This window comes from Anolis sagrei, chromosome 2 (genome assembly GCF_037176765.1).
Source record: "Anolis sagrei isolate rAnoSag1 chromosome 2, rAnoSag1.mat, whole genome shotgun sequence".
Lineage (NCBI taxonomy): Eukaryota > Metazoa > Chordata > Lepidosauria > Squamata > Dactyloidae > Anolis > Anolis sagrei.
Window position 1 is genome coordinate 80,277,924 of NC_090022.1, and position 27,273 is coordinate 80,305,196.

Below are 27,273 nucleotides of genomic sequence, written 5' to 3' on the forward strand. Positions count from 1 at the left end.
CAGATCATGTAAACAGTCCTGGGTTCCTTTGTGAATGAAGTGCAGTTAATAAAGCTGTCCAAATGCCAAGGCAGTCTAAGACATCTGTTTATACTATTGCTTTTGCTGTGTTTCTTCATTATTTGTAATTTTTATGATCTCTATATATTGTCCTGGTTTTGACATGGATGAAGAGTTGTAGCAAATGTTCACCATACAAACTGGAGTGCATGGAACATATTTAACTTTTGGTAGGATGGACTGTGGGATCTTTTAATTCCCCATTAGGTAATATCCCTACGAAGTAAGAAAGCAGGAGACATTTTACGGATAGCAAAGCACACAGCAGAAACTAGACATTTCCATGATTATGAATCAATGGCATATCTTTATAGGAGATCCTATTTTTCTAAGACTTGAGGTCTCTTAAGCTGTTTACATTCCTCTGCTGATGGCGGATGGTTTAAAATTGTTTTCATCTGCTTATTTTCAGATGTTATGTTCATCAATAATAATAATAATAATAATAATAATAATAATAATAATTTGTTTATACCCCGTACTCTCTCCCCGTAGGGACTCAGGGTGGTTTCCAGACTATAATAAAAATAGTAGACATTCCATGTATATGCTGTTACTGCAACAGCCATTTATATTTATTTATTTACAGTATCTATACCCCGCCCTTGTCACCCCAATGGGGACTCAGAGTGGCTTTACAGAACACACATACGGCAAACATTAAATGCCGATTATAAAATAATAGAAGAGACAACACAACAGTCGTAAAGACAGGTTTTCCCATCTTATTTCCAGCATCTTGGAAGCTATATTCAACTTCGGGGGTGGGCGTGCTGAGGAGTTTTCCTCCAATCAGTGTAGTTAAGGGCACCCTTATTACCTCCCTGCTAAAAGCGATACCTATTTTGTCTACTCACATTTCTGCTTTCAACCTGTTAGGTGGGCAGCTGAGCTGCGGCTAACAGCGGGTGCTCAACCCCGATCCGGACTCGAGCTGCTGACCTTCCGATCAACATAATTTTTCTGCAGCACAGTGGTTTAGCCTGCTATGCTAAGCCCGGCCCCTATATCACCATGATAAAAAGGTGGCCTTAAAAGCAGAATTTCCACAAATGAAACAATGCAGATTTGTAAGAAATAAGTCTAAAGCAGTCTTCGTTACATCAATATATTTATTGCCTTACTGGTAAAACAGTTTTATATACAGATATTTACATCTATCAAGCAAAAAACAAACTAACAAAAAGTTTACATTCATCATTAGGCTCATAGCAGCAATTCCTTATTGGAAATAAAAATATATATTCAGGAAGACAAGCAACTTGTACATTCTTTCGATTTGCAAATACTCCAGTAAGTAAAACATGCACTTGCAGCAAACTTAGGATTTCGCCTGGCAATTCCGTATGCAATACCTGTATCATCTCTTGCCTTTTAACATGGAAGGTTAAAAAGCAAATGACTGTTTCATGGCAACCAGGAGTTTGTGTTTTGCTTTTAGTAATGGACTTCACTGAGTGAAAACTGTGTCATCCTCCAGATGCTGCTCAATTGCACCTCCTAAAAACTGTGGTCAGCATAGTCAATTGTGAGGAATGTTTTGAGTTGTAGTTCAACAGTATTGAGGGGGGGACAATTCACATTCCTGATTAAGATTATGTTTTAAACTAATCCTCCAAAATCTGCAAATGTTCTCCCCCATTTTAAAAATAAGAATAGACAAGAGAGAAAAATGGGTGCAATAGGTAAGGGAACAGAAGATTCAAAACCAGTTTCATCACAAAATTTAAACCAGTTTTGAGACTGTCAAGTTTGCCTCTGTGGCGGTCCAATTTGAGCTGATATGTCCTAAAGATACATTTTCCTAGATTAATTGGAAGTTTAAAAACTGTAGCATAGACAATGTGCTTACTGACACTTGGGCCTTTGGGATCAGCCTTCTTCACCCTGGTGTAACAGTAAGGTAGATATATTTCTAAAGAATACCAGCAGTGCTGTATTTTTGTGATTCTCAGCTTGAAAATCATATTGCAAAGAGAAGATAAAATGATATAACTGCACTTTGCTCTGAAATAGTAAAAATCAAATACAATTGCTAAAGGAGTCTGGAGCACCTTTCAATTATATATATTTTCCTGAGGGAGAACTCCAATCTTTTAAGAAAGGAGAAGGAAGAGATGAGATTTTTTTTTACACAATCTAATCAAAATATTTTTCTCCATAAAACGAATGCAAGACTGATTTCCCCTCAGCGGAGTCAGCCTAGTTTGTTGTGATGCTAACAAAACCAGAAATATCACAAGCCATTTCTCCTTTCATGACAAGCTTTGTCTCTTGTCAGCTGAAAGCAACAGTTCATTGCAGAGTGACTTTTAAAAAGTTATATACATAAGGAGACTAGTTCACATGCCTCTGCCTTCTATTTTGATGAAGAGCTTCACCAAGGCACTGATGCATCACTAATGATGGACAGAAATATCACTGCATCCATTTTCATCCAGGATAAGGTTTCAGTTGCAAACTCAGGATACAGAAAACATGCTTTAATTACTCTGCTGTGTGGAATGGACAATGAACCATGCTTTCATATATTCATAGTGTAATATACCAGGAAAGACGATCACTCAACATCTTGAATTGACAGGTTTCCAGAAGCTTGAAAATGTCTTCTATTATAAGACCTCTGTATAGGATGCTCATATAACCATTATCTGCTCCCTTTCATCTAGGTAAACCACATCTTTTCAAGACTCTCAAACATCTGCATTTATGAGGGGTCCATTCACACTATGGAATTATAGTGTTATCATTCCACTTCAACTGCCATGGTTGCATCCTATGCAATCCTGGGACTGGTAGTTTAGGAGAGGTCTTTAGGATTCTCCTTCTGACCAAATTATAAAACCCAGGATTTCCCAGCATTAAACCATGGCAATTAAAATATAATAAAGGTGCTCTAATTCTGCAGTGTTAATGGACCCAGAGTTATAAACTCTTCCCAAAATGGAACATATTGGCCTCACTTAGTGGTAGAAGGAATGAGTTCAGTATATACACCTTCTCTAGACAAACAAAATGTCACTCGGTAAACAGTAACTGAATCAGACCTCAGTTTAAAATGCAGGGATAGGGATTAAAATATTTCACCCTTTACACAGAAGCCTGAAAAACACACCCTTGCCTCAGTACTCTACAGTCAGCTATATTACTGTACTGGATGGTACACATGATATGCTACCACACAGAAGCAACTTTCAGTGGCCCACTGGTAGAAGCTGTGGAATGTATAGTCACCCCAATTTTCACTGACAGACAACCTGACTCCTGAGATTTCCCTCAAAAAATATTTTCTACAGGGAGTAAGGGGAAAAGGCAATAACAAAAAAAAAATCAATTTTGCATAGTACATGCTGGAAAGGAAGGTCTTTTCATTTTGAATCCTATATATACCTTATTTTTAAAATCCCTTCTAAAATCTTTCATTATCCATGATTAGAAATGTTTTAACATATCAGTTGAAGATGAACTGACATAACTCCTAAAGAATAAAGCTATCAGAGAACTAAAGTATTTATCTCTTTCTATGCAGCTACATAACTGTAGCATCTAGTAGCTCAATTCTCTTTCTACAAGGGTTTCTATATTCCACTATGTGTTACTATAGGACATTACTAAGCTTGGAGAATGGGGCTTCTAAATTCCGATAATGCATTTTACAACTATGGAAACATGCAAGAAAACGAAGGGGGTGGGTGGGTTGCATGAGTAATTAGTTTTAGTGCATAAGTTTCCTGAGTTAAATTGTAGGGACTGGAGTTGTGGGGGTGGGGGAAGAATATGGGATAACAGGAAGACAGAAGTACATACGTCTAAATGCATCTTATGCAAGTTGCATTTCATCTCCAAAAAGAACACCTTAATAAATGAGCAAGCACCTTCCATCTAGGGTTTTCAATTTAAAATACCACACACACAAAGTCAAAACTATTCATATCGTTCTAAATATTCAGGATAGAAAGGTCTCTTCAATACTCAGAAACAAGCTTAGAGACATAGAAAATTAATGATACTAGCAGAGCTTGAGAGGATATTCCAGAAAACCCATGCAAAAAAGTAAGCAGTGAAAGACGGATTGAGAGGAGAGACCAAATAATTTGTCAATAAAACAGGCCACCGAGAAAAGAAACAAAACCAAAACCTAAAGCCAATCAGAGGCAAAACGGCCAATTGACAGGATTTAAGGCATTGCATGGTTCTGAAGCAAAAGCATCTTATTGCAGAAAACAGCACACACTAAAAATGCACAGAAATGTTTTCATCCACACACATTTCTTTAAAGTTAATCATTCTCCCAAAATTAATGAGAGGTTCCTCCAAAAGGGGAACTTAATGACTGGAATAAAGTTCATTCCACATTGCATAGGGAACATGGGATAAGATTTTGGAAGACAAAAAACAGCAGCAACATAGAGAATGAAGCATGAGGTAGTAAGCAAAGGCTAAGCTACACCAGGCAGGTTGACTGGCTGTAAATCTGCCCTGAAACAGCCCTGGATCCGCCATATACATGCTGAATCCAGAACTGTTGTCCAGATGACTTTCAATCGCAGCCACCCCGGTGGGCAGTCACCTCTTCTGTGCTGTCACCACTCTTAGCTAGCCATGGAGCTCTATCCAAGCCCGACGGTTCCCTCTGCTGATGTGAGAACAAAGCATCTGTATGGCTAGGAAGAATCAGTAGACCTGATCATGCTGTACAGACTGCCTCAAAGCTCCAGAATATCCTTCAACTTTGCCAAAAATGGGGCAATGCCAGTTTTAAGCAGAAAAAGCAAGATGATCACTGGAGCTACTATGCATCATGGGGACAGACAACAGTCTATTTGTGGTGAATACAGGGTTTTGGACCAGTGTAGACAAACCCCTAGAGAGCAAGGCTTTAACAGAACACAAAGTAGAAAACTGGAAGAGTAAGAATGTTGAACTCAGTCAAATGTGAATTATCTTTAAGGAGCCATGAGTGAAGCAAAAAGATAAAGGCAATTAAATGAGCTGCAGGTCAGGGAAAGAAGGATCATAATAAAGATGAATGCATTTTCTAGTAATTAAAAGCTTTTGAAAAACTGTCTACTGAAGAATAACCATACATAAAGGAAGAACAGAACTAGCTGGTCCAAGCACTGCATTGGTTCTTTGGACCAAAATTTGACAAAAGTCCTAAGTTTCAGAAGAGAGACCTGTGACCTAAGCAAACAAAGAAAAACATTCCCCTGATTTGAAGAGTAAACTCTCGGCACTACAGTTTCAAACACCTACTCTGAAAAGAAGAGAAGAGAGAAAAGACACGAAAAACATGAAACCCTAAGATTCTGTTGTGAACATCTCTTAGTATCAATCGTGCAATGACCTTTCTAGTAAAGACACTAGAGAAGGCCAATGGAAAGAAAAGCAAAAGAAGGCTACTGCAGGGATTAGATATTGTTAATTTCTAATAATTTATCTTAAACAATAAAGTAAATCACTTAGAAAGTTTGGGTATTTTTCCTAAAGTTTGGAAAAGTTACTTTGGGTTTATATGTTCCAGATTCCCACAACTAGCATGACCAGTGGCTAAGGAATTCTAAGGCATGCGGTCTCAAATTTTCCCAAGCTAATAATAAAAAAGCACAGCAAATAATAACCTCAGGCAAGAGAAGATACAATCCAAGAGACAGATTTTCTAAGTAATATCCTCACTTTATGGAAAGCTCTGCCAAACATGACAAATTACACAACAATTTACTTTGTTCTTTATTCTCTTTCAGGTTTGGTTCCACTTATTCACACAACTCTTTTTTGAATTTTCCGTCCCTACCATTTTGAACTGCATTAGGTTTAGAACAGTAACTAATTCCCTGAACCATCCAACATTTAGGATACAACTGAATATTGCATATAGTTCCATCCTTCTGTTTTTAGTTTACACCTTGAAGTGGCAGGCATTTAACCTTTCCCTCCTGTGCCATTTTTTCCAACACCTTCTCTATGCTGCTATCTTCCCCGCTAGGGTTCTCTAGGCTAGGGAGTGTGGGCACAGATAAGAAATAACAGATCTTTTCAAGGAAAGGGTTAAAAAACACCTGCTCCAGCAATGGTCTTTCACTTCAAACCACATTCACAGCACCTACAGGGTTTATAAACCGGACTTTTGGGAAGGCTATGAAATTTGTGACAGGTCTAAAAAAGAAGCATGATCTTGCTGAGGTGAACTCTTCCAACATTTTCTAAGAGTATGACAAGCCAGCAGTAGTCTCACTTTTGTTTTGTTTTCAGTGCTACGGGCTGTTATCAGAAATAAAAATGGCAACAGCAAGCCCCTCTGTGTCTCCCCACAATGCATCACATATATGTAATTCCTAAAGAACAAATGGGAGAAAATGGAAGTAAAACACTAAAAGGGCAGACCCAAATCCAGTCATGACTTCTAACTACAGTAAAGACACAATGAACTAACGAAGATTATCTGAGTGTTGAACAAATTCCCAATGGACTCACACTAGTTCGACTGAGGAGATATTTGATCTCCAGAGAAGTCACTCTCCATTTTAGCAATGGGGTAAAGAAATGGCAGAAAGGGAGAGATTGCGCTTAGCTCATAATTTTTAAAAATAATTTAATTACATGCACTGCAACCTCCGTTATTAAAAGACTGCCAGATTATTTGAGAAAAGAAGTATTAATGAATGAAATGTAATTGATAGTTAATTTTGTGAGTTTTGTCATTCCACAGATTAAAAATGCCTCAGTACAATACAGGGTTAGTGAACATTTAGTGCATTCCAAGACACATTATAAAGACAAAGTCTAGCGACTGGAGTAGTACACACACTCCATGTAAACAGAGGGCACTATCAGATAGCACCATGACACTTCTTTTGGCAGACAGTTTATACATGTTTATACATATGAATTATAAGAAAATCTTGCAATGTTCCAAAGATTAAATGGAGGAATAGCACTGTTTTTTTAATGATTGCTGTGCATGCTTTCCAAGAGTTTTGACTCTAAAACATGCTTCTCAGAAACAATCCAAGCAGCCTAGAGACATCTCATTCAAGACCTAGAAATACAAATGAATTATCTACAGTTGGCATCAAATACTAGGAAGTCACCATCTCAAAACTACTTAGGCAATGTTATAGCAATGCCCAGCTATACACTGTCAGTTCTTAGTTAAAGCAAGTTATATACACCACTTAAGCTCAACCACTATGCTACACAAATGGACTGGAAATGAGGGGACTATGAGATAATGGACTGCAATTTCTGGATTGTTTCAACATAGACCAAGACATGCTCCAGTTAGAAAAGCTATGTATTTATCTACATTCAATCTTTGCTGGTGGTAGGAGGAGGAGATCCAGAGGAAATTGGCTAACAATACAGGTTTCATATCAATATTAAGGGGGTGGGAGGCCTTTGACAACAAACAAACTGGAGAAAGCTTCTAACCCCTATTACTGAATAGACTACTTTCTTATATTTCAAATCACATTTTAGTCAAGTGATAACTTTGGACATGAAAATGCACAACAGCTCAGTTTTGGAGTACTGTGTTCTGCGTAGGTATGCATGCTAATAGGAGGGATGTGGACTGAAACAAGTTCATACCTAAAGTCATTCTTTCTTTCACAAGCTCTTCATTCTCTTACCATGTATTTTATTTAATGAATGCTGTCCCATTGAAGATTAAAGCACCAAAGTCAATGACAAATTCTATTTTTATAGTCACAGTATTTATCATATACTTGGGACCATGTAGTCCAGAGACACATGTCTCATATTCAAGTTTTGAAAGGTGCAGATACCACTGAATTGTTCGAGTCTTAGGACATCTGCTTCCTTGAAGGCGGTGATGTTCTCTGCCAATGTCTAGTCCAAATAAAGTATTCACTGGTTCAACATGCTCTTGACCTCTGAAATTCATCACTACTACTCCCTTCTGGTCAAAAGAAGGGAAAACAATTATAGTGCCATATTATTTCACAAGGTAGCACTTAACTGTCATCACTATTCATGTTACAGAATGAGTAAGGTCAATGAGATCAATGTGCAAGATGAACAAGCAAGACATTCTCCCCTCGAATAAAAATCTGGTTGATGTGCCGCCTGAACACTTGCTGATAATCTATTCTGGGCCTCTGCTTTTTCCGTGAACGAGCCCTTGGGCCACTTGCGCCCTTAACCTCTGTTTGGGGCATCCTGGCAGCTCGGTCAATCTCCTTCCCAGAGGTTCGGGGCAAACTTGAGCTCCGTGTCCTCTCTCTACTGGAGTGTCTCTTTGTTCCATGCTCTTCTGATCTTGCCCAACTTGATTCGGGTTTCCGCCCAAGTGTCCTAGAACTACATGGAAGAGTTGGTAGATCTGAAGTCATCTTTGAATCAGTTTCTTTTTTCAATAAGGACTCTTGCAGATTGAGTCTGTCAAATAGCTGCAAGGAAACAATAGGGAAGGGAGAAAACACAAATGTCATTAAGTCCCAGCTATTGAAGAGGGATTTGCAACTACTTCTCATTGAGGGATGGCCCTCCCTTATTAATTCAGGAAAATGTAGTTACAAACTTCTCTTTAGATCTTCATGTTCTGTGATGCTGTTAAATCTGTGGGGAAATCCAAATGTGAGGATAAACCATCAAAGTAGCCCTTTCCACATATTTAGTCGAACACACAAACAGGACTTATATTAGAACTGCATAAGAGAAAGACTGAAACAGGGCCCTGGATCTATTTTTCTCCTGCTCTATTTGTCTAACCAACATTGCAAAAAGAAAAAAAAGAAAGCCTTAAAGCTTGTAATGGTTCATGATGAAAACTGGTTTTGAATCATATACAGCCAAGTTTTCCCCCAATGGCTCTTTGTGTCCTGTGTGAAACTGTGCTTTTAGATAGAAATGAACTTTAGTAAGTTTGAATCAGTCAGTGAACAGGCAGAATTGTTACTTACTCTGGTGAGGGTTAACTGTGGTTCAACATAGAAAGCTTTACCCAGTACAGGTTTTCGGTATGTCTCGTCTACATCTGTCAGGGCCTAGATGACAAGTAATAAGACAAAAAGTCAGAAAGTAGCATATAATATTTTTGTAATACATCATTTGGGACCTGTGCAGAAAACAACAGGAATTAGTATTACTGGTTTAAGCATATATAAATAAATTCAGGATAAAGATGGTAAATAAAATAAAATAAAATAGTTACTCTGGTTAGAAAGGCTAACTTTCAGTGAGTTGAGTGAAGTGTATTATTTGAACTGACGAGTTCCCGGAACAACTGTATGTGTTAAATGTTTTTAAAATGTTTATTTATGTTTCATTTTATAGTTGGTTTTATTTTTATTTGTATGGTTGATTTGTATTGTTTTTAAAATGTTGTGAGCTGCTTTGGGAAGAAAAGTGGAATATAAATAAAGATTTATTATTATAATATGGTAATTAATCCTTGTTGTCAATGAGAGAGGGCTTCAAAACATAAAAAGGAGGGATAGAACAACTTTTATTTGCTTCTTGAATTGTTTATTTTAAGAATATGTTGCCAAAGGAGGGGCTTCTCTGCAGAGAAATAATTTGGACTTCTTCTCAAATCAGCAGCTAACATGAATACTGTACATTATACTTTAATAAAGCAGTGAGACCAGGGCTGGGTTTACACCAGACAAAATACTCTGAACTAGTATCTTATGGAGCTGCCCCAGATATGTTAAGGGAGCATCCCAAAGCCATTTTATCATCTGGACAGTTGGTTGGCAGTCAGTGCACTGGCATCAGTACCCTGCAGCCTCTGTTTTACTAGCCAAAAGCAGCTCCCTCACAAAGCTTTGCTGGCGACATCACTTATAATGATGTCACAACAGGACATTCAGCAGTTGGATCACCAGAAGCAATAATACCAGCAAGACTCTCCCAGGGAGCTCATTCTGGCTGGTGAAACAGTACTCCATCTTTCTGATGTATGGACACTGCATTGCCACAGATACAGCCTGAGCCATCTGTCCACCTATCAAACATCAGAAGTCACTCTGGAGTATCCTGGAAATTCTGGAGTAACCTATAGTTCTTCTTGTGACAGATTAATGGCTGGAAGCCGTGCTTCTGCTGAGAAACTGGCTGTTCGTCCTATGGACTGTTTGCAGTGGGCTTCAGGTGAGTACATTTTATTTGGGAGACATCAGCACTTCCAAAATCATAGAACTGGAAGAGGTCACAAGGGACATCCAGTCCTTTCTGATCTCTGCCGTGCAAAAATACACAAAAGTTTCACTTACTTTTGCTGAGATATAATTGTAGTTACTTCATGTTCACTATCTTACTCCTTACACTATTTTATCAGTTCAACTTTAAGTTGAGAAAAATCTGATTTACGACTAACATTATGTTCTATGAAAGGACTAATCTAAGTTTGTGGACAAAACTTATCACATTTTGTCCTAACTACTTGAACTTCTGACTGCAAAACAATAAATTGTGTAAAAGAAAACAAATATTAACTGTGCATTAATTGGTTGTCTAATCTGACCACTTGCGTTTGTCAGTACTGGTCTCTTCAGACTAACTAGAAATCTGTATGCTATAATTTAGCTCATCTATGATTTGGTACAGTAAAGCTCAGATAACTATGGATAAATATATTATAAAATTTTTTTCCAGGAATGTTTCCTTCTCACAACTCTTGGAATGGCAATTTGCCTCATAAATAGTTTGCATGCTCCCCCTGCTCTGCTGTTTTTTTAAAAATAATAATATATTTTTCAAAAACAGAATCTCTATCCAATCCTGCCATGATTTGATCTGTTCCTTTTCTTTTTTGTTAATGTTTCTTTTTGGCAATCTATGGAGAATCCCAGGGGTAGAAACATAGCCCAGTTGCCCATCAAATCCACTACAGCTGCGTACCCTACTTCATAGTATCTCCAACCAGAACCTAAGATACCTTGTTATGGGCTCTTCCTCATGTTTTTGTCTGGCAGATAAGAGGCTATTGCAGCCTGAGAAGTTCTGAAGATCAGCTACAAAATATAACAACTTCACTGTCCATCTTTCCGTGATTATATCCTGATCAAAAAGTTGGAGTGGGGCTTGGGGGATCAACTTGGTACAAAGGATTATTCCCGTTTGGTGGCAAGATATAACAGGAAATCTTTAAAAAGTATTTCATTTCAGGTATAGAGAAACCGAGTACATTATACATGTATTTAGAGATATTAAGGAGAATATAAGTTTGAATGACTCGAAAACCAGTGCCAGGCAGAAAAAGCAGTTCAATACTTACTTTTATTATGGCCAAAACACATCTCTGCTTTCAGCACCGCACTGAACTTACACTTGCTTTTTTTTGTCCCAGATATCAGAAGACTCTCATTGAGTGGTTTGAAAGACCCCAGGCCTTGGTAGCAAGGGTTTTTTTTAACAATTCTCCAATACATTTTGAGCCCTTGATATCCAAATCAAAGCTCTCCAAAATCAATCAATGTAACAAAAAATGTGAAAGCCTACCATGATATTTAAAAAGAATCAAATTGTAACTTTGGTCAGCCAATATTTCTTTTTAAAAATGCTATGTTAAAACTGAATATAACTTGTAAAGGCTATTATTTTGCTTTGACAAAGACATCACATATCTCTTGCATAGGAACACAATAGTCTGTGTGGAGAAGTCTAGTTCAGATTAAATCATGAAGACAACCTCAAGGAAAGGAAAATTCCAAATGCAGATATTTTAAAAGGTCACATTACAGAAGGTGGAAGTGATATGTCCTATAAGAAAGAAATGAATGCAATCCAACTGAAATATGTCAATTAAACTGAAAAGGTATAACTATATACCTAGTTAAAAATTCTGGCAACTGAACATAGAATGTCTGGACTGTTTGAGACTTTCATATAATTGGTTGTAAAACTACAAAAATTGAGGGGCAATAATTACCATGTTCCAGAACTTGTCAAATGCAACCAAGAAGCCAGTGCAGACTCCACGAAGCCCTTTGAAAGTTCGAATGTGGACATTTACTTTTACACCATCACGGACACAGCGGTGGAGTTCTCCAAGTGGGCTGCCTTCATGAACTGGAAGAAAGATAAACTCCCATTACTTGACACTGAAACACATGTCATGGAGCAAAAAGCGAATCATGAGGGTTCAGCTCCCATGAAGTAACTCTACTGACAGAATTGCTTCACTATGCCCTCAAAATCTGCTCCAGGAGAATGGGAAAATCTCCAGAGTAGATTTCAGAGTTACATGGAGGGCTTATGGACAGAGGTAAAAGAATGATATTTCATGTCGAAGGCTTTCATGGCCAGAATCACTGGGTTGTTGTAGGTTTTTACGGGCTATATGGCCATGTTCTAGAGACATTTTCTCCTGACGTTTCGCCTGCATCTATGGTAAGCATCCTCAGAGGTAGTGAGGTCTGTTGGAAGTAGGAAAATGGGTTTATATATCTGTGGAATGACCAGGGTGGGACAAAGGACTTTTGTCTGCTGCAGCTAGGTGTGAATGTTTCAACTCAACTCAAAAATTACAACAGCAAAACAACAGAGAGTAAACAATCAGGCACATCAAATCACTCTCAACAAAAGATTCCCCCCAGGCACTTCCAAGCCATTAAATGCTAATCAAGGTGGTCAGTTGTAACATTCACACCTAGCTGCAGCAGACAAAAGTCCTTTATCCCACCCTGGTCATTCCACAGATATATAAACCCATTTTCCTACTTCTAACAGACCTCACTACCTCTGAGGATGCTTGCCATAGATGCAGGCGAAACGTCAGGAGAAAATGCCTCTAGAACATGGCCATATAGCCCGGAAAAACCTACAACAACCCAATGAAATTTCTGTTTTCTGGTTTGAAGCTGGACTTAAGGGAGTGTTGCACTGACACAGAAACTGTTCTAATTTGGGGTGGGGGGTGGGGGGGGGGGTGGGCAGAGAACTGCTTATGTTTTGGGGAGCTTAAGAAATAGAATAATGTTTAATATATTTTTCTATTGTTTTTAATAAACCAATTCTTTTTTGTTGTTTAAAAAAGAAAAAGAAACTTCTGTTTTGCAATCACAAATCATAGCACAATCCTGGATTTAACCCAAAAGATATTACTACAGAGAAATCCAACTGAAAATAGTAATCAATTGCTTCCATGGCTGAGAATCATACAGCCCCAACATTTTTCAAGGAAATGATTGTGTTCCTGTGTATTCTGCTGTTTTAGAGAACAACCAAGCAAACACACCCACAATAACAAAAAGATGAAACCAATTTGAAATCACTATCTCACAGCAACCATGAACTGTCCATGAATGAAACTCTTACTACTTGGAAGGATGTGGCATAAAGTTTCAAATGATTACCATTAGATGCCTCTCCCAGCACACAAACAGCCTGCAGCCTCAGTCATGTGCAAGATGGTGACCTTGCAACATAAGGCCTAATGAGATGGGTCCCATTGAAAAAAGTGCTTAAAAATGCCTGTCTCCTTTAGCGTAGGGGCTTCAGGGGAATTATCCTATGGAAAGTGGTATCTCAAAAAGGAAACGATACTTGTCTCCTTTAGTGTAAGGGCTTTATGGGAATGGTCCTATGAAAATTGGTGTCTTAAAAAAAGGATGCCTGTCTTCTTTTTTAAAAAAATGTTTTTATCGAAGACATGGGTAGAATATCACAATCCATCATCATTTCAGAATAAATATCAAATATTGTTTTCTTAATGTTCTTATCCTTACCTATTCCACCTTTACCTCCCACTTGTGTCTATCAATTTTACATTCCTCCCCCCTTCCACCACCCTCTGAGAATAGTACTTGCCTTCATTCAAATATTATTTTAATTGAACAATCGTAGAAAGAGAATGGCTCAGTTCTTTATATTTTTCTTCAACTTTATCTATCGATCTTTCCCATTTCAGAACCAAATTCTTCTTGATGTGGCATGATGTATATTTGGCTTTTCTTTCAAGGATGTAGTCCTGGAGCATAAAGTCTGCTAGGTATCTGTACCATTTTTTAACTTCCCACTTTCTATGGTCTTTCCACCCCAGGCCACAGTCGCTTGGGCGGCAACTATCATGTATTTTATAATTTTCCCCCAATCTTTGATGTTTTTGTTCTTGTCTAACTTTGGGTGAAAAATATTTTTTTATTCAAAACCAATTTATGCCCTATTAATTCTTCCATTTCCTTCTTTATCTTATTATAGAATTTTTGTACTCTGTCACATTCTCAATACATATGTATATGGGAGGCAATTTTTCCACATCTGTGCCAACACAATTTTGTGGTTGATTTAGTTATGTGCGCTAATTTATTGGGGTTCTGACCATTTAGTCAGTATTTTTCTTTGTGTTTCTCTAATCCTTATGTACTTGATATTTTTGATGGAATTAATCTAGTGTCCAAGTCTGAATCATTATGATTCAAGTCCTCTTTCCATATTTCTACCAATGTTTGCTTCAAATTGTATTGCTTTCTTGTATATGAACTCCAACAGACATTCTCCTTTTCTAATTTCCACTTTAAAATTTGATGAAAATTTGTTTCTGGCCCTTCCTTTTTTCTCCAATTCATGATCCTTTGTTTCAGTCCTTTCCAAAGAAGCCAGCTACATTGACCACATTTGTCCTTTATCGCTTCCCAATCCTTAATTGTCCCATCTGGGTCAATTCCATTTTGTTTCAAATTTGTTATCACTTTGCCAAATACCTGTTCCTTTTTATTGTCTAGAAACCCTACTGGGAGTATATCTACTTTATTTATTAGGAATTTACCTTGCCATTTTTTCCAGCATTCCAGGGATGAGATAATTGCCCCCCCCCCCCTTTAATTTCTTTTAGAGTTTTGTTATCCATCCATCCTTTTAAGCACAAGTTATGGTCCCATCCATTAATTGTTTTTTGTTTTATTTTTTTCAATTCTGGCCCATCTTCTTCACTCTTCAAAATCTAATTCTATCAATCTTGTTAACTGGCAGGCCTCAAAATTAGGTGCCCCACATCCAACATTTCCTTCTGGAGAGTAAACTATTGAATTGGCAATTCTATTTTTATTTGTTCCTGCTATCCAAGTTTTTATTGATTTGTCCCATTTCTTTATTATTTTGCTGGGAATACTATATGGGAAAACTTGGGACAGGAATAGAGTTTGGGGGGAATCATCATTTTGTCAATCTTAATTTTGCTTGACATATCCCAATTTCGATTTTTCCAATTGCGCATTTGATTGTTTACTTTTTTTCCATAAATTGTTATAGTTTGATTGAGTTATGTTATTTACATTTTTGGGAATATAAACCCCTAAATATTTTAACTTCTTCTCCCCTAATTTTATCCCCGTGATGGTCTGTATTTCTTTTAGCTCTTTCAGAGTCAGATTTTTATGTAATATTTCTGAATTTTATATGTTAATAGCCAACCCTCGAATTCTCGAATTTCTTTATGGTGTTAATAACTTATTTTATAGAGTCCTCCGGTGACCCCATTAAAACCATGGCATCATCCACAAATAAATTAATTTTAATTACAGGATGCCTGTCTTCTTTAGCATAGGGGCTTACAGGGGAACAACCCCATGGAAAGTGATTGTTGTGGTTCAGCCAGAGGCTGAAGATAAGAGGATGGCTCTGACACAGGTTGTGAGGAATGGTGGGCTTTCCAGTGTGGGAAATGAGGAAATTTTGGATTATGATTTTTACATTGTGTTTTGATATTTGCTTTCTTCAATAAACTGTTAAGTTAGTAATAACGGACTCTTGTGTGGTGCTGGGTGCAACAGGCCAGATTGTAATAGCGATGTCTTGAAAGGAAAGGATGCCTGTCTCCTTTAGGGTAGTGGCTTCCAGGGGAACAACCCCATGGAAAGTGGTGTCTCAAAAAACAAACAAACCTGTTTTTAAAAGTGTGCTGGCATCCTTGAAATGGTTGCACTTGAAAGGGGAGAAGGCAATCCTGTGGGATGTGTGGGTGAGTAGATTTTCTGTCTTATTTAAAGAGGGAACTCCATGAAATGCCACACCAAATAAATAAATAAATGATTCCACTCGATCCCCCCCTCCTTTGTGGGATGAAGTCTTCAGTTATATTTCTTTTTTTATATGTTGACTCCTTAATTTTGTGTGTGCTAACCTAATGGCCTGGTAGTGATTTTTTTCAGTAAGGAAGAGCACTTCAAAAGCACTGAATGTAGTTGTCACCTTTTTATTGATCATATCTTGTACAGTTCACCACAAACAGTGGGTTAGCTATTTTTCCCAAAAGTTTTTTTTTAAAAAAACCTGTGTAATGTGTCTCTCATTAAAAACTATTATGCTCAGCTCTGCAGGTTAACTACTATTTTCTGTGGCTTTAGACATCATGCTCTTATCATCAATAATCAATGCAGCCTATGTGGATATAATTAGCTATTCTACAGTTAGATATTGGTACAAACCACATCCTTAATACTTCTATTCTAAAAGGATTATCAAAAGGCTATCTCAGGAACTGTCACTAAACAAGAGCTAATGTTTAGGGCAGACAGATGTCACCTGAGTAATAAAATACCCTGTCAGCAGAGATTATCTGATTTAATCTATTCTGTATAGAATAATCTTCTATACCTGTAATTTATAACCGCAGACTATAAACAAAAATAACAATCACTTGCCTTGATGAAACTGTAACACTGGCATTACAGAATAAAATATACACCATTGTCTTTTCACTATTGAAAGAGCTGCTCTGCTTCAGTATCTAATGATTCTACTTTCTGAACAAATTTCTTTTCTAAAATTAGGATGCTTGCTGACAGGGAAAGGATTTTTCCAGTGACAGCACCTATCTTGTGAACCTCTCTAGATGTTTCAGACACATTCTCTTTTAAACACAGAAAAGGTATGTTCCCTTTTCTAGTTCTTTAAACGTACTCACTTTCTGTTTTTTGGATTCTTCTGATACAGGCAGTCCCCGAGTTACAAATATCTGACTTATGTATTTACAAATGGTGGTGAGACAACAGAAAGTGAGAGGAAATCTACCCCTGGAAAAGTAAATTAACTCCTATATCATGGGGGGAAGGTATTTATCACAATCCTTGCTTCCAAGACAATCCAATCCAATCTTTCAAAATCCAATTATCAGAGTCAGAAAGTAAGGTGAAATCTTCTGAACAGAGGCACAACCCGCAAAACAAATGTTACAAAGGTGTTAACCCTTCCCTATGCTATCCAAAACGTAAAAAGTTTGGTTGGAGTTACATTTTAATATGTATCTGTTCCAAATTACATACAAATTCAATTTAAGAATGAATCTACAGAATTTATCTTGTTCACAATATAGGAACCATCTGTACAGGTAAACCTCAGTTTACAAAGCATCTGAAAAAAGGCTATTTTCTATTTTTATGTCTATTCAGCCCCTTCCTTTTTTGTCCTTGTCCTCTGTCTAGTCAATTGTTTTTTACAAGTATTATTGGCACTGGGAGAAACACAGACACTCAGTATTGTTTTGAGGCATCATGTTTGCAATAAACAAGTCAATAAAAGCTTAAGATGGGGGGGGGGGGGGGAGCCAATCTAGTACAAGGTGTGTGAGCCTGCCTACAACAACCAAAGCTATCAGAATAGTCTCCAAGAATCCTTTTGGAGCATGCATGAACAGCAAAACAGTAAGAAAAGGGTGAAACAACGAACTGTTCCTTGGGTACTATCAGCATGTTGAAAAAACACATATCTGCAAGTATAGCTGCCAAAATTATAAGAAAACTGGAGGCTGGAGGGGGGGGGGGGGGGGGACAGGAGGAATCCCAGGATGCATTTTGGATAAAACATCCAAATTATTGTTGAAAAGTATAAAACAACTTGCCATTTCAGACATAGGAATAAGTTTTCTTTTCAAGGTTTTGTAAGACAGATTAATAAGGCAATAGACAAAAACTCTTTTCAGAAGCAGTCTTAATCCATCACATTACATACGATACTGTATATGAACACCACCTCAGCTATTTGGTATAAAAAAGTATGTGGGTCATGGCTCATTGTGAGCCCTTTTAAACATTTGATTTTCTACAGAGAAAATCATAATGATTCCAAGATCAAACCAGAATATAGGGAAACTTGAAGAACTAGTCTAGGGGGCAGCTTGTATAAGTACTTTAAGAAAACACCTATCCAATGTGACATGATGACAGAAAGAAAACGTATTTGCTGCTCAAGGCACTTACAGTAATTTAAATACAAGCAGACAGCAACTACCATTTAGGCAGGTAGATAATAGCAATTAACCAAAAGATGAAGAAATGTGTACTTTATACTACAATCCAATAACTATTTTTGTGATCAACTTCCACTTATAGTGACTCTTGTCACAAAGCTTTCTTGAGGGCATTCATTGCCTTCCTATGAAGCTGAAAGAATGTGAGTTATCCAAGGTCCCATAGTTACAATTTGAACCCAGATTTCCCAATCTGGGGGCCCGTCTAAATTGACACATAATGGGGCCCCAATCTGACATCCCAAACAATGGATCAGAGCCACATGGCGTTCTCACAGGGACTCCCTCAGCCATTTGTGAGGTGGCAGGGAGTTCCTATTCCCCAGTGATAGCAAACCTGGTTTGACACCAACTACATATGTATGTAATTGCACTGCTATTAAGTGAATTAATATGGAAATCTATTTTTTAAAATGCACACCAATAAAATCATCAACAAAAATTATATTAAGCTTTGATCCTGACAGCTTACACAGGCAAATGATGCACCATATGGCCAGTTATTCAAGATAGCTGATGTTATCCAAGAAAGCCAACATGACGTAATGGTTTGAGTATTGGAGTACAATGGTTGAAGCCAGAGTTTAGGTCCTTGCTGAGCCATGGAAACCCAATGGGTGACCTAGGGCAAATCACATTCTAAACTTTAGAGGATAGTAAAGGCAATCCCCTTCTGAAAAAATATTGCCAAGAAAGCCCCATGCCATAAGTCAATGTTTTGAAGGCACACAACGAAGTGTCCATGTTACATATAAGGGGTTCTAATTTTAGTTCAGTCTTTCTTCTTGAAGAATTTAAAGCTTAATGTACAGGATCCAACTGTTCCCACCATCAGAATTATGAGGGGAGACATTAACAGTGCCCCCCACCACCAAAGAGACCCTCAAAATCTGCTCTAAAGTCTTCTGGATATGGTTTCTGATCAGTACAGCAAAATCTAGAATACACAAGTCTCACTTCTGATTTAGGTGATTTTCCTCAAAACTATGTTCTGTCCATTTTTTCTAATCTCCTGGCTCACAGTACAGGTATCCAAATTAAATAGCACAATTGTGATAACAAAAAACATGGTCTAGCCAAAAATAAATCCAGAGTTTATACATGATCTCAGAGCAAGCATCAGCATAGCCCAGCTTGTCGATTATTATGTTCTCCAAAGTCACGGCACTGTATTTATAGCACTATGTTTAAGAAGCAAGATTATAACAGTGTAAAGGACATACTGTGGCTATAACTAGCAGCTGCAACAACAAATTCCTGGTTTAAAAGTGGTAATTTTTTAAGAAGCATGCCAGCCTTTTTCTAAGGTAAGTCGCTTTAATTCAATACCGAAAGAAAAAAGTAACCAGAGAGAGTAAATGGCTGGAGGAGATCATTACCTACTACAATTTGTCAGATCGTAGGAGGTGAGGTGTTTTGTGTGTCCTTAGAGATACTTTGTGTGTCCTTTTGCCATAAAGCACTCACATATGCAGACAAAATCATATAAAAGGTATTACTGTTGTTGTTTTTGTTATTATTACTGCTACAAAATACATATAAAATACACAGAGTAAATATCAAACATAAATTGCAAGTTTAAAATATGTGATTAAAACTGGCTGGGTAGGCCTGCTGGAAGAGATAGGTCTTTAGATGGTTTTAAAATTCTGGCAGCTCATTTAGCTGCCAGAGGTCTCCCAGCAGGTCATTTCAAAGTCTTAGAGCAACGAATGAAAAAGTCCTCTGGGTGACAGTCAGGTTCTGGCAGGATTGAGTAGACACTCCCCAGAGGACCTAAGTCAGTGAATCAAGAAAGCAGGTTGTCCTCCTAACTAGCCCCAGCAGTTTGTCCACATCAACAGTACTCACCAACTGAAACTGATGCAGTGTAATCCCACTCACAGTTGCTGGACACCTAATTGTTGGCTTCTGCTCCAATGACAGCATCTTAGTCAGCTCTTATGCAAAAGATTTCATCTGCAAAATGGTTGCTAAAAGCACCACAGTGAGCTACTGAAGGTTCTAATAATGGGTTCAGAGGACAGGGTACCTGAGTAAAGCCTCTCACCGATCTGAACAGCTCAACTGGATAAGAATCTGCAAACGCAAGGCATGCAAAGAAGAAAGCTTTCTTCGCTGCATGTGTTGTCACCTTATAGGAAGAAAGGTGCTCTCTATACCGTGTCTTATTTCATAAAAGTCTAGTTTTCCACCATCTGCATTCTAGCCTTCATTCTTCTTGTTTCTATTTCCCTTAGGTTCTCTGTATCCCAGAGAGCCTGATTTGTAACAGGTCAATGAGGATGTTTGGGAGTGATCATATCAATAGCCCTGGTTAAAAACTATATTGAATAGTTTTTATGTAGATGCACAGAAAGCTGCAGGAGCATGCATTGTAAGTTCAGGCTTTACGGTGAGGCTACCTCTTTACTTCTCAACTCAATTACAGAACACCTGAACTTTTCAGTCAGATAAAAAAAATCAATAAAAAGTCCAGAATCTTCTATCTAGCAACAATCCAGACCTGTAAAGTTTTTTGGACTACAATGCCCAGATCTCCAGTGGTCTGACAAATTTTTACTTCAATCATAGGCAAGTACCCCAAGCCATTCAACTCAAGGTACTTTGGCAATTGCTTTTGCCATCAGTTTCTCATCCCTCTATGATGCTCTGCAGCAAGATACTGAGTCCTTCAAAAAATGAATGGCTAAACAGCCAAATAGGAACATTATGATAAATTTCAACCAGTCCAATGCCTATTGGATCCCACATTTTAAACCCATGTGTCAAAGTAATAAAATTTTTGGCTTAAATATCCACCTTGCCATGAAATCCACTATTTTATCTATTTAATATCTATCACAGTTTTTCTCTGCCATGAAGATGGGCACAAGGGCTCCCTGGCATTCTTTCATCCACACATTGCTTTCATAGCAAGTCTTGGGTGACCTTGGAATAGTCACTATGATTCAGATTAACCTCCCTCACAGTATTGTTCTATCAACTGCAACTCCCAGCATCCCTTACTCAGCTGTACTGCCTGGGGCTGATGGTAGATGCAATCCAAAGTATTTGGAGAGCCATATGATACCTACCCTTCACATAAAACTGGGAATGAAAGCATACTGGAAGAAGGCACTTTATATGGTCACATTTAGATTATAGACTACATAACACATCAGTCTCTGTCATGATTGCTTAAATCATTCTAGGGTAATGGAAACTGGAAGACAAAATCTGATAGGAAACTAGTTGGGTTATATTTTAATACCCTCCATAGCTTCTAAGTATTTTCCACCTTAAACTTCAGTGACAACACACATTTTCTCTCCATTACACTTCTTAGTCACCATGTCACATATGATATTCCTCTTTAGCCAATTGTATATCTCCTTTACAAAACAACAGCCAGCTTCTCTTGCCTCAATATAATGGATCCTTTCCTCACTTCCCACTGCATACAATGCCCCACTCCTTCCCTGCCATCACTTCCTTCACTCCTCTATTCTGACCTTTCTCTTCATCCCAAGACAAATTACTTAATGATAAAAATTCATTTTTCCAACAGATGAATCAGAGTCAAAAGAAAGTTGGGTACAGATGTGCCTGTTTCCAAATACGTGTTCCAGAGAAGATACCATTTTATTTTAAGAATCTAAAATGGGGGCACATACTAAAAATATGACATCAAAGAGGCCCTTTCCAGCCACATCAGCATATTTAGCCTACAAAAACATAACCACTCGGGTTTCCAATTTTGAAGGGTTTATGAGCAGTGAATCTGAGCCAAACATAATTTACACACAGTACAAATGTGCCCAAAACCAAACAAAAGACATGTCACACCACAATGACCTTTACTCTACAATCCTGGGCTACCATAGACCTATAAAATCTCTCCGGTACACCTACAGGTTGACCATCCCATATCCGGAAATCTAAAATGTTCCAAAATCCAAAAAGGCCTGCATGGATGGTCGAAATACTGACACTTTTACTCTCTGATGGTTCAGAGTGCACAAACTTTGTTTTATGCACACAATTATTAATAATACAGGTGAAATATCCTTCAGCTAAGGATAGCATGTCCCATCTGAATGAATGCCTGGAGGAGGTAACTGGCTGGATGAGGAAAAACAAACTGAAACTAAATCCAGACAAAACAGAGGTGCTTGCCATCAAGGGTCCCAATCTGGGGATGGAAGTGTGTCAACCAGTTCTGGATGGGATTACCGTCCCCCTGAAATGCTGTGTCTGCAGCTTGGTAGTGCTCCTGGATCTGTCTCTCCAAATGTCAGCCCAGATAGATGCAACAATCAAACGTGCTTATTATCAAGCTTCATCTGATAATGCCAGCTGTGCCCCTTCCTAGATTTGGAGGACCCTAAGATGGTACTGCCTGTGCTGGTAACTCAAGATTGGACTTCTGCAATGCACTTTAGATTGGGCTACATTTGTACCAACTTCAGAACAAAATACGGCAGCCAGATTAATTACAGGAACATCTAGGAGTGAGCATATTATACCTATCCTAGTCACTCTCGCACCAGAAGTGATTCACAGTTTCTCAAGTTGCTCCTAAAACACGCACACACACACAAAACTCCACTGTTTGCCAATTGGTTTCCGGGCAAAGTATAAGCTGTTCGTATTGACAGAGTTCGGGTCCAGGTTACCTACAGGATCTCCTTCTCCCATATAATCTGCCCCTAACACTGTGGTCCTCGGGGGGGGGGGGGGGCGCTCCAGCTTGCCAGAGCTTGACTGGCAACCGTCACCCAGAGGACCTTTTCATCAGCCGCCCCAAGACTGTGGAACGGGTTGCTGCTAGAACTGCAACAGCTAGATCAGCAGTCAGAATTTAAGACACTAGTGAAAACCTATCTCATCCAGCAGGCCTACTAAGATAGAATTTTAAACTTTCACTCTATGTCTAACTTTTGTTTAGTGTATTTATTTATATATATATATATATATATATATATATATATAATTGAAATATGTTTTAATATGTGTATTCTATGGAGTGTTTTAAAACTATTATGAGTTTTGATTATGTGTTTTAGCAATGTTGTAACTTGCCTCGAGAAGAGGCAAGTAAGAAATAAAATTATTATTATTATTATTATTAATATTCTAAATTCTTTTTATAAGATTTTGGAATCCTTATATATCTCTCTATATCCCTATATATGTAGTCTAAACATGAAACTCATTTATGTTTAATACACACCTGAAATGCATAGACATAATTATACATTAAAAATAATTTCGTGCATGAAACAAAGCCTGTATATATTGAACCCTCAGAAAACAAATATATCACTATCTTAAGACAATTCCACACAAGCATTATTATTAAGCATTGAAGCTGTCTTGAGATTGGGGTATCCACATAACATACAACCCCAGTGTATGCTGTAAGCACACATTAAGTCTGAAGAAGTGTGTTAAAAAACTCACCAGAAATATCGGATTAAATCAGAAAATCTGGTGCAGTTGACCAGAGTATATCCCATGTAGGGCTCAAAACTGGGATGATTCCTAACAGACATGGATATGCGCATCTAGTCACTGATACTGTAGTTTCTGGGTTTGCTCCTGTTTCGCAGTCAGTGGATAGTGTGGCCACCATCCCAGTCTCTAACCAGTTCCTGGGGCAACCATTTAGTTGTTCCACCAGAGACTGGTTCTCTTTCATTCACTTCCTAACTTGGTTTAAGTCGCTGTATAGAACCGCCCTTATTCACCCATTTGGATAATTTAGGATTTCTGCATACTTTGATGCTCAGTTTGTATTCTGTCTAAATTTAATTTCCAGCTAGGCATCTTAGGTGCATAAGAAACACAAATGAATATCTTGTTTAGACTTTGGTCCCATCTCAAAAGCTCCATCTACACTGACCATTTCATGCAGCTGGATGCTGGGGTGGCCAGACAACGAACGTTTGCTGCATGTATGACCTGAAAGTCCTTAATGCGCATCAGTGCTCTGTGGTTTGCGCAACCATCAGACTGATTCCAGGATTTCCTATATAATAATCTGTACAGCGAACCACTTTCTTCAATGCTGGTTTGTGTATTAAAGTGTATTAAATGGTCAGAGATTAGATGTTTCCTAAAATGTCTCCATAATAATAATAATAATAATAATAATAATAATAATATCTCCAAAATACTTCTAGCCCCAAGGATCAATCATAGAATTATGAGTTGGAAGAGACTGCAAGGTCCATCCAGCCCATTCCTATTCTGCCATGAAGGAACACACCATCCAAGGATGCAAAGGATGCTCAACCTGTATTCTGTATAAAATTCCTTTCAATGTGTTTCAGCTGTAAATGAAACACAAATGAATTCCAGTTTTAAAATGGTCCCATCCCCCAAGACGTATCAATAATAATAATAATAATAATAACAACACATCAAAAGTACAGGTTGTCACAAAAGTCTACATAAAAGGTAAAGGTACAAGTTTCCCCTGACACTCAGTCTAGACCAGTGGTTCTCAACCTGGGGTCCCCAGATGTTTTTGGCCTTCAACTCCCAGAAATCCTAACAGCTGGTAAACTGGCTGGGATTTCTGGGAGTTGTAGGCCAAAAACATCTGGGGACCCCAGGTTGAGAACCACTGGTCTAGACACTGACTCTGGGGGGTAATGCTCATTTCCATTTCTAAGCCAAAGAGCTGGTGTTGTCCATAGACACCTCCAAGGTCATGTGACTGGCATGACTGCATGGAGCGCTGTAACCTTTACGCAAAAGTGGTACCTATTGATCTACTGACATTTGCATGTTTTCGAACTGCTAGGTTGGCAGAAGCTGGGCCTAACAGCGGGAGCTCACCCCACTCCCTGGACTTCAGCCACCAACCTTTCAGTCAGCAATTTCAGCAGCTCAGGGGTTTAACCTGCTGTGGCACTAAATACATAGGGAAAAAATGACAAACTCACATTATGTGTTATATTATATATTTTAGATGGCTGTATATTTGTATACTTTTAGATATACAGCGAATAAAAATAGTTTGTAATGAATATTTTGTAAATGAAGTAAATGAAGGTACATTTAATTCAGGCATGGGCAAACTTGGGCCTTCCTCCAGGTGTTTTGGACTTCAACTCCTACAATTCCTAAAAGCCTACCGGCTGTTAGGAATTGTGGGAGTTGAAGTCCAAAACACCTGGAGGAAGGCCCAAATTGGCCCATGCCTGATTTAGCTCCCATTCTCCCTCTGTAGGGCGGCTTTGGAGACTTTGTATGGCAAGCATCCCGAGTGAGGGACACCCCAAGGCCAGGGGCGAATCCTGCCCGCCGCCTTTCCTCTCCCTCGAGGCGGGCCTCCTTCCCTCTCTCCTTCCCTGCCTGCCCGCTTGATGGCGCCTTACGGGGCATCCGGGTGAGGACGTTCCGCGGCGCCTTCTTGCCCCGGGCCCGGCTCCTCCCGGCCTCCTCGGGCGCGGCCTGCTCCACCACCATGAGGCTCCGGAGCCGCTGGATCCGCGCGGGGTCTGGAGGGGCGGAGGCGGCCCGCCCGGCTCGGCCCTTCCGGCGGCGGCTGCTGCGGCTACTGCTGCGCCCGGCTTCTCCGGCCTGCGGGCCCCGGCCGCGCTGGAAGCTCTCGTACTCGGCTAGGTTGTTGAAGCAGGGCGCGGCCGGGAAGGGCAGCGGCGTCCGCGGAGAATAGAGCGCCAGGAGCGGGTCGAAGCGCGGGGAGGCCACGTCCAAGCGGGCCGGGCTCGGGGAGCGCTCCCGGGAGCGGCGGCGGCGGCTACTACGGCGCCCGGGCCTCTTCTCCTCCATGACTCCGTCCTTCCTTCCTTTCCCGCTCGCTCTCCCTCCCTCCCTTCCTTCTGTCTTTCCGCGCCTCAAGCCCTGCCAGGAGGGCCCAGTCCCTCTCACATTAAGCACGTTGTGTCCAGCCAAGGCCTGGCTCTCCTTTCGCGCCTTCCCGGTCCCTGGATCCTGGAGTCAGCCGACGGATTGAGCGCCTCCAGCTCCCATGCTGCTCCCTCCAAGCCAACGAGTAACTCACTACGGGCGGGCGCCACGGCCCAACTCCCCTCCCGCCACTTTCCGGCCCAGGCTCCCCCTCCTCTCTCTCTCTCAACACCTCAGTCTCCCAGAATCATCCATTTCCAAGGTCACCTCCAGACCCACAATTTAGTCTCGCCACTGACAGGAATAAAAAAGACAACTACACGCCTTGGCTCGCTTTGAACGTTGTGCCTGGTTTAAAAAATGGCGCTTCCACGCTCAGAATAGAAGCGGAGGGGAGGTGGGGGGCAAAACCATGAGGAAAAGCGCTCTGGAAAGTGTAAAGCCCACGCACTTGTCAACGCCGCTTCTAACATGACATCTCTCCTCCCACTGTTTTAAATAAATGCCACCGCATTTTCTCTTCTATGCACACTACGCACAAAGGGGCCAGGAATGGGATCTCTGCTCTTCTTCTTCAGAGGAGGAGGAGTGGGGATCTGGGCCTGACGTGGGGATTGACAACTTTCTGGTGGAACCATCTGGCTCTCCCACAGAGAGGCCTTGTTTATATGGAAGATCTGCCTTTGTTTGTTACTACAGGACAACAACCCTTTTATCTCAGGCCTGGGCAAACTTGGGCCCTCCAGGTGTTTTGGACTTCAACTCCCGCAATCCCTAACAGCCTCAGGCCCTTCCTTTTCCCCCTCAGCCTGACAAACGTGGACTTCAACTCCCGCCATCCCTAACAACCTCAAGCCCTTTCCTTTTCCTCCCTAGCCAGGGAAACATGGGCCCTCCAGGAGTTTTGGACTTCAACTCCCACAATCCCGAACAGCCTCAGGCCCTTCCTTTCCCCCCTCAGCCTGACAAACGTGGACTTAAACTCCCGCCATCCCTAACAACCTCAAGCCCTTTCCTTTTCCTCTCTAGCCAGGGAAACATGGGCCCTCCAGGTGTTTTGGACTTCAATTCCCGCAATCCCTAACAGACTCAGACCCTTCCTTTTCCCTCTCAGCTGTGCAAACTTGGGCCCTCCAGGT

General features: G+C 39.6%; 1 protein-coding gene across 1 annotated transcript; it reads right to left on the reverse strand.

Annotated features, from left to right (window-relative positions):
• Window positions 1-1,154: 1,154 nt before the first annotated feature.
• Window positions 1,155-26,570, reverse strand: LSM11 (LSM11, U7 small nuclear RNA associated). The gene is made up of 4 exons (XM_060765558.2): window positions 25,642-26,570; window positions 11,957-12,096; window positions 8,985-9,068; window positions 1,155-8,471 (listed from the first exon to the last, which is right to left on the reverse strand). Exons 1-4 carry the CDS (start codon window positions 26,054-26,056, stop codon window positions 8,085-8,087), a joined length of 1,026 nt encoding a protein of 341 aa, XP_060621541.2. The 5' UTR covers window positions 26,057-26,570; the 3' UTR covers window positions 1,155-8,084.
• Between the last annotated feature and the right edge of the window lie 703 nt (window positions 26,571-27,273).